The 13,680-nt window shown below is 40.8% G+C and overlaps 1 protein-coding gene across 3 annotated transcripts in view; it reads left to right on the top strand.

Annotated features, from left to right (window-relative positions):
• Positions 1-13,680, top strand: part of IFT81 (intraflagellar transport 81) — a 97,159-nt gene that overhangs the window by 64,070 nt on the left and 19,409 nt on the right. For 2 of the 3 annotated variants that reach the window (XM_075012756.1, XM_075012757.1), the window contains 2 exons: positions 1,702-1,747; positions 2,758-3,227. In XM_075012756.1, coding sequence (XP_074868857.1) covers positions 1,702-1,747; positions 2,758-2,940 — 229 coding nt within the window. In that variant the 3' untranslated portion in view covers positions 2,941-3,227. Of the gene's footprint in view, positions 1-1,701; positions 1,748-2,757; positions 3,228-13,680 lie in introns of those variants that run through there. The other variant, XM_075012758.1, reaches the window with a different exon arrangement.

Genomic DNA, 13,680 nt, shown 5'->3' with positions numbered 1-13,680 from the left:
ATTCTTGCAAGATGCTAGTGTTGTGCACCTGTCCTCCCACAAGATATTTAGGATTCTCCTGAGGGAGCATTGATGATATTGTTCAAATGCCTTCAGATGACACTTGTATGTTGTCCAGGTTTCACATGCGCACAATAGCATTGGAATAACCACTATGTGGTATTGTGACTAGGCAAAGAAAGGAGCCAGTAGGGGAAATGCAGGAACTGGAACATGGTGAATGGAGTTAGGGGGACTTAGGGCATTTTAAGACTTGAGTGGAGCATTGCCACTTCCCCTGCTGGCACTGCTTCACCAAACCTTTGCAAAATATGAGAAAAGAAGCTCGGTAAGAGGACAGTATTTCTGAAATAATAAACATTTTATTTTGACCTGTGCTTTCAGAAAGCATTCAAATTTATTTGTATTTTGAAGGCCATCATATGCAGATGTTTACAAAATACAAAATAGGGAGAGAAAATGAGTTTCTAGAACTCCTTTTAGAATGTATTTTCACTAGGCATTGGAATGTAAACATAGCTACAATGAACCATAAATAGAACTGCACTTTCCTAATAAAGTATTGAACAAAAAAGGTCTTAATTCTGATCCTCTTTATTGGATATAAACTCTCTGTTCCGTACAGTCAGTACTAAGGAATGTGAAAAGTTAATTTTATTCCCTAAAAATAAAAGTTGGCTTTTTAATTTAATTAAGTTGCAGTCTTTCCAGTCATCATTATAAATAGTAAAGAAAAAGACTTATGAAAAATGTTATCATTTTTTGCAAAAAAAATCTTTACTCAAAACAAACAAAAAATCATTCCTGGACCAGGTCCTTAGTTGTGCCTGAGTAACAAGCATTGTGCTTAATAGGAGAGGAGAGCTTTTAGGTGGCTTTCCACACTTTTGATCTTGTTGGAATAATCAGGAGCCATTTTGGGCCCCATGCACAGCTTAGAGCAGTCTCATGGCTGTTCTAAAGTGCACTGACTAGACTGGTCCTCATTTGCTAGAACACAGCATGCTCCAGGCTACACTCTCACCAATTCCTAACATATATCTACTCTGCTGAGTGAACCAGGAGCCAGGTTCAGGTGGTGTAGATTTGTAATACTGGTTGTCAAGAGTTTTGCACCTACATCTATGTTTAGTGCCTCATAAAAAGCCTGATTTTGAGGAGTGCTGAGCTCCCCTCAGTTCCTGTTGGAATTCATAGGCGCTGCAGGTTGCTCAGCATTTTGGAAATGAGGCCACCAACGTTAGGTTTTGTCAAACATGAAACCAAATACCATTCACCGTACATTCCTGACTCTTCCCATTTGCTCCAGTGACACTACTCCCATGAGCAAAGCAGTCTGGATTTGGACATGGTATGGCATTTTAACAAAAGTGTGGCACGGAGCAGTCTCAGAATCCTGGCAACTTTAATATGATATTAAAAAGAATTTCAACCATTCATTATTCCAGAAGGGCCATGCACCCAGACTTCACATGGGGAACGCCAGAAATCAAGCCTACTCTGAAAGCTTAACAGTGACCCTATCCACTGAATAAAGCATTTTCTTATACTTTTGACTTTCCTATTTAGGATTTTGATGTTATCCCCACATTCATTATACTTGCAAATTTTCTGCCACTTTCCATTTTTTCCACCCATGTATAGTAAATTTGTCCTACAACTAATTAAAATTATAACTCTGTTATCGTTTACCTTCTTTAGAGAACAATATACACGAATGATTCTTGAACAAGAAAACCTTGGAAAGGTAAGTATGAGTTTTTGTTTGTTTGTATGTTTTTTTATTTTAAGAAGCATGTTGCAGTTCATACTTTTATTTGGTTCATTGTGCAAAACTGTGCTTATCCTTTTTAAAAGCATATTGCAGACCACAAAGAAAACTGCATTACGGTTGGCATCAGTAACTAATCCCCTGAAAAGAGATTACACTTACCCTTCAGAGTTTGATTTCCTACAGCATATATATCATGAACTTCTTGTAAAAGATATTCAAACAGCTTAACACAAAAGCATATTCCCTGTAAAGCATCTGGGTAAGAACTGAAACAGATATTACAAACTGTGCCAGCTCAAATTTGAAGTCGTATATAAAGCAACCTGTTGAAGTCAATAAATTTTAGAGCTGTTGGTCTTTATAAAAAGGCTAATGATACCTTCAATGTAGCTGTGTTAACAAAAGCTGTTGTCCAAGTTTAATTGCATAAGAGAAGAGGTTCAGAGTAGTGAAAAAGGGCTTAGCCATTCTATTTCAATCAAAAAGTCCTCTTTTTTCCTTTCTCATTTTGCTTTTGAGTCAGTTTGAGAGTGAATTCTATAAGTTTGTGTCGCTACAATTGGGAATTATTTGCTGTTTATCATGTAAAAGTTTAATTTCATGATATATAACTATATTACCTGCTGCAACTTGATATGGAAAGTCTCGGTCTAGAAGTGAACTGATTTGTTAAAGTAAACTTCTATAAAAACAAATGGGACTCCTCACAGAGACCTGGGAACACAGCTATGTAAAGTTGCACCATATAACAAAGTAGGTGGTATTTTTAAGGAGCTAGACTAAAATTAACATCATACAAGGCACACACATCAAGACGCTACAAAGAATGCTACATTGAATGTTTTCGAACTTTAACTGAACATTAATAATGTTTCAAGGATAGAGGAAATGTTTTTAATTCACATTAGATTATCATTTTAAGGTAATGCTTGTCATGTTGTAACCATCCAAAAATCTGAAATAACTTTATTTGTTTGTAACAGAAACTACGAGAGAAACAAAAAGCTGTACGGGAAAGTCATGGGCCAAATATGAAGCAAGCTAAAATGTGGCGTGATTTTGAGCAACTCATGGCATGTAAGAGAGAATGTTTTCTAAAGCAACAAAATCAAGCTTCTGTTGGTCAAATAATTCAGGAGGGCGGTGAAGATAGGCTGGTATTATGAATTTGTTTACAATTCCTGCTTCATACCTCATCATTTCCTTAATCATTCCACAGAATATTGCTTTGTCCTCTCACTGTTTCTACATGGGTTACTTTTAAATTATTTGTTTTCAGTGGGGTAATAGAAGGGTGATATTAACACCTATGCAGAGAGCCCTCTACATTATTTTAGTGCCAGGTTAGTGGCTTAAGTCATACGGAGGGTCTTGCGTGAGCCTTCTGCACTAAGGAGAATTTCCATGAAAGCCTAGGTATCTTTCCAAAACAACAAGAGTCCCGTGGCACCTTATAGACAAACAGATATTTTGGAACATAAGCTTTCATGGGCAAAGACCTGCTTCATCAGATGAAGCAGGTCTTTGACCACAAAAGCTTATGCTCCAAAATATCTGTTAGTCTATAAGGTGCCACAGCATTCTTGTTATTTTTGAAGATACAGAATAACTTGGCTACCTCTCTGATACTTATCTTCCCAAAGAAACCAGGGGAAAAAGAATCCTCCCTCAAGGCCCTAGAAAGTTGGTAGAGCTGTTCTGCAACAACTATTGTTGGTCTAATACTACATTTTAAGGGGGAAAGATAGGAAGTGCTAGTTACTGGTGGAATTCACTCATTTCCTAGCTTGACCCTCTACTTGCTTCCTTGCCCCCATTCATCCACTTGTGCTGGTAATTATGGAGCCATTGGAGAACTGAACTCCAGGCCATACTAGAGGTGCACATTCCTGAACCCTCTACCTCGTTGTGCATCTGAAGTAACTGACTGTGCTCCTAGAGCTTGGGTGGGGAAACCATTGTCCAGATCTGGACCATGGCTTGCTTGGATCTAGGCCCCGAAGCTCACGGCTCCCTTCCCTCCCCAGCATCTGACCTGTCATGGGTTGGGGGATGTGGAGGCCCAAGCCTCATGGGACAGAGTCTGGCAAGCCGGGGCCAGATCCAGCCCACAGGCTCTGCCTAGGGGAACGACAGTGTAATGCTTCCTTGAGAGAGGCTTTTCCTGACGCTTTCATTGGTCAGAGTGCTGGCCAGTCAGAATAGTGAAGGAGGTGCCTGGGAGCGACAGGAGAGAACCTCTCCGGGCAGATTTTCTCCATCCACTGCTGCCAGACAGGGGAGGGGCAGCCATGTAAGTGCTCCCCCGTTGCCTGGACGCACTTTCTCTTGCCCACACCCCCCCCACCATGCTCCTGTACCCTCCCTCTTGTCCATACCCCTCACCTGCAGCCTATTCTTGAATCCTCCTCACTGCTGCCCCCAGCCCACTTATGCACCCAGATCCCCAACCCCAGCCCAGTCATGAACCCTCCCTCCCATTCAAACCCCCTCCCTGCTGCCTGTACCACACACTGAATACCACCCATGTTTGGTCCTGCCCTGGATCCCAAAAGAGAATCTAGCCTGGGGGAAGCCTTGAACTTCAGTTCCCACCTTCTCCACCCACCTGCCTATGATGCTGGAGCATGAAGGAGTGAGGTGTGTCCGTCAGGGGCCGCGTCAATGAGAGTTTTGTGTGTGTTTTTTAAATTTTATTTTGCTTCTTACTTTTATGTGGTCCCTGGTGGATTTTTCTGTGGGTCAGTGGCCCCCGACCCTAAAAAGGTTCCGCACCCATGTGCCAGAGGATATTTCATTGGCACAAAGGCAGACTCAGTATATGAGAACAATATCTTGGATTCTGAGCTTTTTCATTTTTTTTCTTTTCGAACGTATCATTACCCTCTTGGAAATTTAAACTGGGACCTACTAAAAATACAGGTCTAGGGTTTCCCCTGTGCTGAGGCAGCTTTGTTCTGCTTTATTATTGCAGTGTGGTTCTAAAGCAGTGACAGCTGCCTACAAGAAGATCATCCTGGTATAGGGGCCTCCTCCAGTGGTACAGGTCTGGCCCTGTTCTTTCTACCCAAATTAGGAAAATGTTTGTGGGCCAAACTTCCCTGTACCCTAACTAGTTATCAGAATAGCCCCTGGGGGTCACTGGCAGACTTCAGACTGTTCCAGTGTACATCAAGGGGTCCCCCTGGTGCACAGATAGCCCAGAATTAGTAGAGTGCAAAAATGGCTTTAAATTCTCCCAGCCCCTCCTGAGGTATACTCCTTGGCCAAACAGACAATGGTCAGAGCCACAGAGTTAAGCTACATCATAAAAACCAAAATTCTTGCTGCTTTTCTTAGGGTTTTTTCTTTTGGTTGGTTGGTTGGTTTGGTTGTTTGTTTTTTTGCCTGTGGAAAAACCATTTGGAAATTTCTATCCTGTTTGAAATAAAATTGACCTTATTTTTTAATAGTATTTTCTGAGTTATTTTGGGCATAAGAAATATTTTAGCTTTCTCTGATATTTACCTATGGAGCCACTTGCTGTTTTTATGTGAACCCCCTTCCTTGTCTGTATTTGCATTAAATATATTAACATAACTAGAAGAAAAATAAAATCTGATGTCTATAATGTGCCTTTGAATTTTTTAAAAGTTTCTTTAATTGACAGAAGTAATTGAATTGTCTTTAATGAAGGCAAGCAGCTTGCTGGGCCTTAGAGGGGAAAAAGGGGTTTCCAAAGCTCAGATTCACTTCACAGAGTTATTTCCAAATTCTTCCTTGGCAACAAAGAGTGTTTTCAGCCATGCTGAGATAATTCTTCAAATCCCACACAATCCTAAACTTTGTCCAAAGACTGGGGCAGTCCCATGTATCCCTATCTCATCCTCATGTGGGGTCCTGCCCCATGACTTCTTTTTCCCATTGAGGATAGCTCAAGGGACTCTCTTTCTCCACAGCTGCACGCTAATCTTCTCTCCAAGGATAGGCAGAAGCTGCAAAGAGTCAATAAGCAGCATTAACTGCTTTGCGGATTTTCACTGGGTTTGGAAGGAAGCCTGCTGTGTAGGAGTGGACCTTGGGTAGATTTACAGGCAGCTGGGATAGCATATCCTTACCACTGTGTGCCTCTTCCACAATTTGAGTGCCCTACATGGCGAAAGCAAAGGCATGGAAGTGGAACTATAGCAAACAATGTGCTAGGTGCAAACCCAACAAAATGGCAGCAGACTGTGTGGTGTGGGAGAGCCCAGATCCAGGAAGATTTTTAGATTCTTCTCCTGCTAGCCCAGTACTTATTAATTATTATTACATTTATTTACAGTGCTCTAATGTCAAATGGAGCTGAAGAAAGCTTTGGCAGTTACATACTTGGCCTTTTGAGGAAGGGTATAGGCATCTTGTTGAATGCTTGTCATCAACAGTGGAATAGCATGGCCATCTAGACAGGAGATATATTAGGGGAGCCTGGGATGATCTCCAGAAAAGGGGCATTTGGATTCCTTAGGAGTCATGTGCAGTGGGGAAGGAGAACACATGCTACAAAGCCACAGAAAAGGGGGAGGGAAGAGGATGAGTGAGGGACAAGCACAAATCATGTAGACATCTCTTTATTATATGGCATTGCCAGTTACCTGGGAATTATGCTTTTGAAATCTATAAAAGTAATGTACAGTCCAACTAGATGTATTTTTTTTCCTATTCTGTGTTGCCCTCAAAGTAGAATTTTTTGCTTTAAAAAAAAAGTTTCTGGTGGTTCATTTAAGATTTATGTGATGGTTGCACTGATTTAATTAGTGCTGTATGATTCTTATGGCATTAGAATGACTTGCTGAGGCAAGCAGAAAATTGTAATTACGCTAAGAAAAGACAATTGGAAAAAGTTGTTACAGTTATTTTTAGCTTTTAAATAAGTGGACAGTTAATAACATGGCTTTTGTAGATTCTGATCAGTGGCTTTTCTAACCAGGTAGAGATTTGATGAGAGTATTTAAAAATCTTGGACTGCTTCTGACAGTTAATTTCTTCTGCTGGTAACTGACAAAGAAGGAGCTTATTATCTTTTGCTCTGCTAGTATTAATAGGCTAGCTGGTTACGTAATGGGATTACAAAAAAAACTTGGAAAAATCAACTGCCTTTTACTTGTGAAAATGCAAATAAAACATAAAAAATGTAGTTAGTGAAATTCAGTGTTCCTGTACTTTTAAAAATGTCTTCCCATTAAAACACCACTTTGCTAACAGTTGTTAGGACAAACTGCATATGCTGATTGAAAAGAATAATACCTATCTTTAGCCAGAATTGAATCGGGATATATTCCAGCTTTAAAGGTTCTGTGTATTCTATAGCATTGCCTGGTTTTATCATGAATGTTTAACACTGATTCAAAGGATGTCCTTTTCAAGAGTTACAGGCACTACGAGTAAGCACTATGAACAGAGAAATCAGAAATGGGCATGAGCAAACATATTTGGCTTGTTACATAACCAATCAGTTAATATGTTTATCATCTGGATTTCACATGCTCATTTTGGTTTGGTCATTATTAGCAGTTATCATCTTGTTTCTACTTGAGCATTAGTAAAGAAGACACATTAGAATATCCCCCAAAAGATCTAAATCTGCAAATGCTTTGGCTACGTCTACACTACAGCAGTTTTTCGAAAGTTCTTCCGGAAGATCTCTTCCGAAAAAACTTCTTCTGAAAGACCGCATCCCCACACAAAAAAGCAAATCAAAAGATCGATCCTCTCTTTGAATAGACAGCATCCACACAGCCCCTGCTGTTTCAGAAGAACAGGACACAGATCGAAAAATCCAGCGCCATGAGGACTGCTCTTTCGAAAAAGGGCCCACAGAGCATCTACGCTTGCTTTTTTTTTTGAAAGAAGGCGCTCTCCCTGGCTGGGGAGAGGAATAGGGCTTCCAGAAGAAGAGCAGTGTTCTTTCGATTTCAGATTGAAAGAGTGCATTTTATATGTAGGTGCTCCACATGTTCTTTCGAAAAAGGGCTAGATTTTCCAAAAGAACTTGCTAGTGTAGATGCAGCCTATATGTATAAATTGGTACCATTGAGCAATTCACATATGCATACGTGTCCACGTGCCCACATGTTTATAGGCTTGAGCTCTACAGCTGTATTTTATTACATTTAAATGTTACATTTTTGATAGGTATAAAGTACAAAAAAAGACCTGAAGAAAAATCTAGTTCATTTAAGACCTTAACATTTTGTTCTAAAAATAATTTAAGTCAAAACATTTTTGGCACAGAATATACTAAAATATAAATCCCTGCAAACATCTGTATCTTAAGGTACAATACAATAGAAACGGTTACTTAGTGACAGCTCAGTGAGTTAAAAAAACATTGTGAGAATGTCCTGATTAATCACAGAATACTAGAACTAGAAGGAAGCTCAGAAGGTCATTGAGTCCAGTCCCCTGCATTCACGGCAGGACCAAGCACCATCTAGAGTGATACTATACCTTTTCAATATCTACTATATATTTGAGAGAGTTGGTCTGTCTGTTTGTTCAAGAACTCCTTCTAAACAGTAGGAGCCAGGACTATCAAATTTGGTAAAAGGTTTGGTTGTGCCAGGAAAATGGCATGTGCATGGAATGGGATTGCTTCTCGTAAAACCATACAGAAGAGAGACAAGCAATAGGCAGGACTGCTCCACCCCCAAACCTCCCACCCTCCAGGCACCTTTATCAAGGGCAGGGGAGAAGTTGCAGCTCTCTCCCTCTGATTTGAACGGGAATGTTGCTGGCTGTTCCCCGTCATCAGGAAGCCAAGGGAAGTGCACAGCTTGCTGCATTCCCCACTGTGTGGCTGGGGAAGGATAAGGACCTGAGCAACACTGGATAAATCTCCTAGTATACTATAAAATCAGGATGAACCAGATAGCCTGGGAACTGGAAATGGGATACAGAGCCTTTTACCTCTCGATTGCTGTTACATATGTGGCTCAGATCAGGAGTAGATGAAAGTCACTACTACCTTGTGGCTGTCCTCTGCTGTCAGTTCTGCTCTGACAAAATTCTTCATTTCTGTTGGAATTTTGCCACCATAAGGTCTGACAGAGTTAGCCCTATATTCTTCTTCCTGGCAAAACAGCATAAAGGGACAGTGGCAAAATTTAAAAGAACACATTTCAAAAATTCTTCTTACCTGCAATAATGGTCTTGATCCTGTGCAAGCCAAACTCTCATGGAGGGGGGGCACCTTAAATTACAGACCTGAAATTTATTAAAGTTTTTCTGAGCATGAAAGACAAAAATAGGCAAGCTGCTATCTCCTTAGTTTGTAGTTGATGGCTACTCAATTTCACTGTCAGGTTTTCATGCAGCAACACAATGTTGCAATATTTATGACTTTATTTTTAATTTAACTATTTTATATTATTTCATAGAAATTATTTTCATGAATGGGCAAAAAGCAAATAAAAGAATTCTTATGTATTTCCTTTGTTCTTAGGGTAGAGAAAAGCATAATTTTTACAAGACAGGGGAAAACTTGATCCAAGTATGTTCCTTTAACAAAATCATATTCCCAGAGCAATGCAAATATTATAGACAGACAGAAACATGCACATACAGAGAATCAGTTCCTGCCAAATGGATTAAGACCTTGATCTTGCAATTGGATCCACAGAGGCAGAGCTTATATCTACACAGGCTATATCTACATGGCAGAACCTTGGTATCCCAAAATAGCTATTCCGTGTGTTTGACATGTGCCTGTTATTTCAAAATGGTTTTCCAAAATAACATGTGCACTATTTCAGCACCCCTGTACTCCTCATTGCAGGAGGAGTAAGAGATGTTTAGAAATAGGCTATTTCAAACTACACACAAAATAAGCTATGCAAATTGCATAGCACATTTTGAGTTTAGGTTGTGGTGTTAGGTGTAGCCACGGAGTCCTAGTCAAGTCAATAAGTGTTGAATCAAATCACATTTTTAAGCACACTCTAACACAGTAAAAACATCACAGTGTTTCATTTTGGAATATAATAAAGTCAGGTCCTAACCCTACAGAAGAATTTGGTCAATAGGAGTATAGCAAACAGGATTTGACCAATATGTTTAAAAATAAGTGTTTCACTCTCACTGCTCCTATCACTTTGAATGCAAAGGGAACGAGCCTCATTAACAAATAATGAACCACAAATGTGCATTTTTATATATCAGGGAGTGATGCAGAAATTGGTCAAGTAATGTTTTGTTTTTAAATTATTCAAATGATGCCTGTGTAATCCAAATAGCTACTAGGTATGGTTCACTGTCCCGAGAGTGGCATCTAGACCATCTACAAAGAGAAAGAAAGCAAGCTCGACATCCTTAGCTGAGATCCACCTGCCTTTTAGTTCAAACTGTAGTAGTTCATGCACTACCTCCAGAGGTCCAAGGTTTGAGTGTGCCTGCTGGTGGTTACACATGCAGAGGAATTGTTAGTCTTTAAAGTGCTACATTTCTGCTGTTTTGTTTTGTTGGAATTCAGACTAACACAGCTACCTCTCTGTTACTATTCAGAAAATGACAATGACCATCTCAAGCATAAAGCTCATCAGGAAAACAGCTTCCACAACTTTTAATCACAGCAACATGAACTCCTCTCAAATGAGAAGAAGCTGGAGTTTGGCGCTCTAAATAATGTCTTGTTAACAATTATGTTCCTATTCCTTTAAGGTGGTTGTTTTTTTCTAATTTTGGTTTTTACATTGCATGCAACAGACACTGAGAATCTATCCATGTGAAACAATCCACTTTATGCTCTTCCTATACAGAACTAGGAACTCCTTGTTCTTCTTGAGGTTGATTAAATTGGATGACCTAGGAGATAAATTAAAAAATATTAACTGTGTCCACAGTAAGCTTACTTACATTGTAAAAATCATCACAAAATTCTTCCCAACTTTTGGTAACCTTTCCCAGTTTTTGGCTGAAAAAAGATTGAGTTGCTTACAAGGTATTTTTATGACGTTTTAAAATATTTACAGTTCTCATAACGTCAACTTTAATGTTTTTAAATGTTGGGCGGGGAGGGATATGCTATAGCCCTTACCACTGTGGCCAAAGCTATTTTCAGCCTTTAAAGGGATTCACTTGCTAGTGACTTGGCAATGTCAAACAAATGTTCAACTTTTATTCTGACACTTCTTGAAGAATTTGATTGAAACTATATATGTCTAGATAACATCCAACAAAGTGCCCCTCTTGCGTTTGTTTCAAGATATTTTTGGAAACAACAGAGGCGACCTTGGACAGAGCTGCTTTTCCAATTTAGGACTTCAGTTGGTCTAACTGAATAATTATAATCAGCAAATGTTTTTCTAAACACACCAACAGCAAAACAGATTTGGTAGTATATTGTACTGAAGAATTGTGTTTTTCTGTGATACCTACTTTGCCAGTTGTGCTGATCTATTTAGGGCAAAACTAGTATATTTCATAGTCAACAATCTACTTCCAAATCTATTTACAAGTGGCTCTCTCATTCACATTCACTGTTCATCAAAAAGTCTGTGTAATTTTAACTGAACAATTCTTTTTATGTAATATTTTAGTTTCTTTAAAAATCAGAACTAGACATTAGCCTTTTCTTACTGACATCAAAAGTCTGATTCAAGCCAGGGCTCAGTCAGACTTGATGTAAAGTCTAAATGAGGACAGTGGTAATGCTGGCAAATGCTCTGTGATGGGATTGCCACCTGTCCAGATCATAGGAGAAATACTGCGTGTCAAGCTTCAAGTTTAAAAAGCAAGGTTAGGTGCCAATGCCTGTTTACATCTAGTCTGGGACAGATCACTTGCTTTTCTTTTCTCCATTGGCCAGTCTTACAGTTGTATCCATAAATCTTTGTTGCATCCACTCAGTTATAACATTTAAACATTTTTGCATTTAATTTTATACCCAGTCAATACATTTGGATTTGTTCATTAGTTTGTTGGTATAACCTAACCCTGTGTTAGAAAGAAATAGCAGCTTACTGCAGTACAGTAGACCCCTGAGATACGTGCACTTGAGTTCCACGTATCTCAGGTTAACGTGACTGAGTGGCAGGGAGCTAGTGCCTGGTGCCAGCTCCCTGCTAGTCAGAGAAGTGGAGAAACTGACCAGCGATGCTGTACTGGTCAATTTCCTGGCTCCTGGCTCCACTCGACTGCCGCCAAGACAAGAAAGGTTTCCCCGCCACCACAGTAGCAGCAGCTTAGATGCCACCACTGACAGGAGTGGCTGCTGCCCCTGACAGAAGCGGAGAAACCGCTGTTATCAGGGGTGGCAGCCTGACTCTCCCCACCCCTCACAAGAGCAGTTTTCCCACTCCTGTCAGGGGCAGCAGCTGCTCCTGTCAGTGGTGGCATCTAAGCTGCTGCTACTGTCAAGAGCAGGGAAACCTCTCCTGACAGGAGCCAGGAAAATGACCAGTACAACCCTGGTCAGTTTCCCGGCTCTGCAAGTGGTGGGGAGCCAGGAGCCAGGCTGCTGCCTGGTTTGGCTCCTTCTACTTGCTGGAGCCAGGAAAGCGACTAGGTCTGCTGCCCTGGTCAGTTTCCTGACTCCTGAGTTGCCCGAAATTTGACTTACACAGGGGGGCAAGTCGGGGGGTCTACTGTAATAATGCAGTTCACAGATTGTAAGGTCAGAAGAGACCATGATGATCATCTAGTCTGACCTGCACATTGCAGTCCACAGAATCACACCCACGCACTACTGTAATAGATCCCTATCCTCTGGATGAGTTACTATTGTCCGCAAATCATGATTTAATGACTTCAGGTTACAGAGACTCCACTCTCTTCCAGTGTTATGAATGCAAACAGAAAAATCAAATTATCATATTCTTATTGTTTGTTCAGGAGAACATACCTCTGGAATAGTCATTTTTGCCCTCTTTTATTCAATTATCAAACCCAAACCCTATCAAAGTCAGGACTACCACCGAGCCCCACACAATGGAGTCTGGCTTCAGGGTCAGGGCTGCCACCTGGCCCCCACACAGCAGTGTTTGGGGTCACAGCTGCCACCCAGCTACACCACTGGGGTCCTATTCATGGCCCCATTCAGTGGAGGGATCACTGTGCTGGGGTCTCTGCACATAGCACTATGCAGGAAGGTTAGGGAGTGCTGTGGTTCTGAACCTACAAACCAGGTACTACATTATGGGCTGCATATGCCTCCCACAATGATTAATAGGTTGAGAACCACTGGTCTTTGCAAACAGAAATGCACATCCATTACACTGGGGTTAATTGCTGAAGGGCTTTGTGCTCACCTCCATTTTTGTAGGCACAATTTTGTGGCTCCAATTACACTTGCAGTGACGGGAAGCTCAAATGCTAGCATTAAGATATTTAAGGGCACAAATATGAACAGTAGTTTTGGACATCTAGGATGGGATCCACAAAGGTACTTGGATCAGATTTAACCTCCTAATCCTAGTCTGAGGTCTTTAAATCCCACTTCTGGTTCCACTGTTACCCACAAAACTCTTGCTGAACCCTGTAGGTGTCTAAACTTAGTCAGCACCTCTCACTTTCAGTGTAGAAGTTCCCTATGCCTGTGTTTCTGCCTCTGGGTATATGCACTGTTGCCTTCTTCTTGGAGTCCAGACACCTAACTTCTTCCTAAACCCTAGAGTAAACAGGCCACTTGTTTGGTGTTAAACTAAATAGTCCTGATTTTCTAGGGCTTGTTCCCCATCTGGCACTTAGACAAACGCAGATGTGGATCAGCCAGGAGATGCCCGTTTGAAGAGCACTTCTCTGCCATCACCAGCAAGACCTCACACACAAGGTCATACTGGAGGGTGACAGAGTGGCAGGCTCTGAAAAATGGCGCCCCTACTGAGGCTTGGCCTCACACATCTGTTGTGTGGAAAGTCATGTTGCGAGAGACAGGCCCATGCCATTCCCAG

Source organism: Carettochelys insculpta, chromosome 18 (assembly GCF_033958435.1).
Source record: "Carettochelys insculpta isolate YL-2023 chromosome 18, ASM3395843v1, whole genome shotgun sequence".
NCBI lineage: Eukaryota > Metazoa > Chordata > Testudines > Carettochelyidae > Carettochelys > Carettochelys insculpta.
This window is presented reverse-complemented; position numbering and strand designations above follow the sequence as displayed.